The sequence below is a fragment of the Echinococcus granulosus genome, assembly GCF_000524195.1.
Source record: "Echinococcus granulosus chromosome Unknown EG_S00034, whole genome shotgun sequence".
Taxonomy (NCBI): Eukaryota; Metazoa; Platyhelminthes; class Cestoda; order Cyclophyllidea; family Taeniidae; genus Echinococcus; species Echinococcus granulosus.
In genome coordinates, this window is record NW_020170414.1 from 776,623 (window position 1) to 778,899 (window position 2,277).

Below are 2,277 nucleotides of genomic sequence, written 5' to 3' on the forward strand. Positions count from 1 at the left end.
ATACGACAATTCCTTCTGTTTTTTTACTAAGAGTAGATTTTAAACTTCCTGTAACCTGTTATACTATATTTACCATTTGCCTCGCAGTACCTTTGTTTGCTTTTGGTCCCTTCCACTACTTATTTGTTCTTACAAACTATCATGCAATAAATAGTAATATACGCAAGATATTGCATAGTATTCATGGATTTCTTTTATAGGTTAGGGAAAATATTTTCTTTTATAACATAAAAACTCTTCTACTAATTATTAACTATGGAACGAAATCGCATGTCTTTATTGCTCCAAATCTGCCTAATCAGAAGCTGAAGACTTTCGTGTGGATAAAAGGAACTAAGCGAATTTTTGAGCGTATGCCTTGAAAAATGGCAATCTGATTATCCTTGGTAAGGACACCAATTTGTTTTTTACGGTGTGTTGCAAAAAGCTTCTTAAAGCATCGTGCTCGTCCAAGAAATTGGCGTCTCGATCTATCAGGTTATCAGCGTCTCTCCGCTGATAACAAAGCACCTGGGGATGAGGTGGTGCACCTTTTAGACAAGAGGATGGGTAGGGGGATGACTTAAGGGAAACCAAAGTTGTGTTGTTTTGCTTAAGGGACACAAAGGCCAACAAACAATTATGCGTTTTTGCAAAGTACGCCGAGGTTATGAAGAAAAACTGTTTGCCTTTTAGACCCATTGTCATCTATTAATGCATGTGGGATAAAACCCCCTTGTTCAGTCTGCTCCATGACCTTGGCAACTGAGGTGGCCATTAACTACTTGCTGCATTATTCATATCATACGTTATCAAAGGTTAATGTAGACGGTTAGCCCTTAATTCATCTAATTGAATGATCAAGGGTCTCAATCAACGCTATGCATTTACCCAAAAGTGTCTTATTAGCAGAAACGAATCATGCAAGCCTCTTTTGAACAACAGAGTCCGCTCTACCACAAATTCAACGAGATACTTCTGCATACTTGAAAGCTGCTTACCCACGTCCATCAGGTTCGTCCAAGACTTAGAGTTAAATTAACTCCCCAGAGCTGACACAGCCCAAGGCCGAAAGTTTGAAATTCCCTACTAACAAACAAATAAGTTAAATTTTATTTACTTTACTTTATTAACGAAATCATTCCTGAGCTACTATTTTAGTACCATTTAAACTTTTACCTATTCTGGCGTCGCATTTGCACGAGTCTTCTTTTCTTTCTTTACTTCCTGACGTTAAAATACCTTAGGTTGTAATTTCGGTTTAATTAAGAGATAGGGCATTCCCATTCTTCTAAATAAAAAAAGCGTTCGTTTGTTTGCTTGAGATAAGCTTAACGACCACTTGGCTTAACAAATATTCAACTATTTGCTTGTAGCCTTGACAACAGAGCAACTGGCACGAGAAACGGAGAAATTGAGAGAGAAAAATAGTGAATTGCAAAGCCGCATTGACTTGCTCATTGATGGGATAAATAAATTGAGCACCGCCTACGAGATGTGCAAGCGATCGCCCCTCTTCCTGCGCTACTTCCACCTGAAGGTGGCCGCCAAGGTCTTCATTGAGAGCACATGCCTCGACAACTGACTTCACTTGGGGGAGCGTTGCTCATTCTTTTCAAAATTACTTCCCCCATTCACAGAACTTTAGTTTTCTCTCTTAAATTATTTAACCATGGGAGGGATGTCAGAAACTGACTGTTACCGTCGAAATGGAAGCCGTATATATGTATGTATATGCATAAATTCGGCATTTACTTGTTCTATGGAATGAGACCACTTTATATAGAAAAAAGTGCCAAACTGAGCACAACCTCGTGTTTTAAACAGGGGTTACTCTATTTTCTCTCTCCATAAAATCAACTATAAAATCGAAAGTTTGCAATCCTTACGCTTAATTGAGGGTAGAACAACTCTACATGGAAATTTTTGCTTGCAATGACGTATGCTTGATGAGATTACACAGAATTTGTCGCAAATTTTACTCCGTTTTGTAGCACGCTAATAGATGTCAATGATGACAAGTACGGCCTAGCTTCCTTAGTTGGATAAATTCTATCAGGTTACTTATAAGGATGCAATAAATATGGGTCGTGTAAGATCAGACATGTTCTCAAGACCCTGTCTGCTAGTCAGGCAAGTATCACATCTGCTCGCGAATATGCTTCATCCAATAGCTTCGTAAACATAGATGTAGAGCTCCAAGACTTTTCTGAAGACGAATGAAGACGCGATACTCAGGTGGAATACATATATTCGACAGATAGGAAGGACTGGGGCTTCTGGCACGGTGCAGGGGTC

General features: G+C 39.1%; 1 protein-coding gene across 1 annotated transcript in view; it reads right to left on the reverse strand. All coding sequences in view use genetic code 11, as the record gives it.

Moving 5' to 3' along the window:
* Nucleotides 1-2,277, reverse strand: part of EGR_05031 (hypothetical protein) — a gene marked incomplete at both ends in the record, with an annotated part of 9,364 nt that overhangs the window by 4,398 nt on the left and 2,689 nt on the right. Inside the window, one exon of the mRNA XM_024494280.1 lies at nt 1,222-1,267. Within this exon, the coding sequence (XP_024351374.1) occupies nt 1,222-1,267 (46 nt within the window). The remainder of the gene's footprint in view (nt 1-1,221; nt 1,268-2,277) is intronic.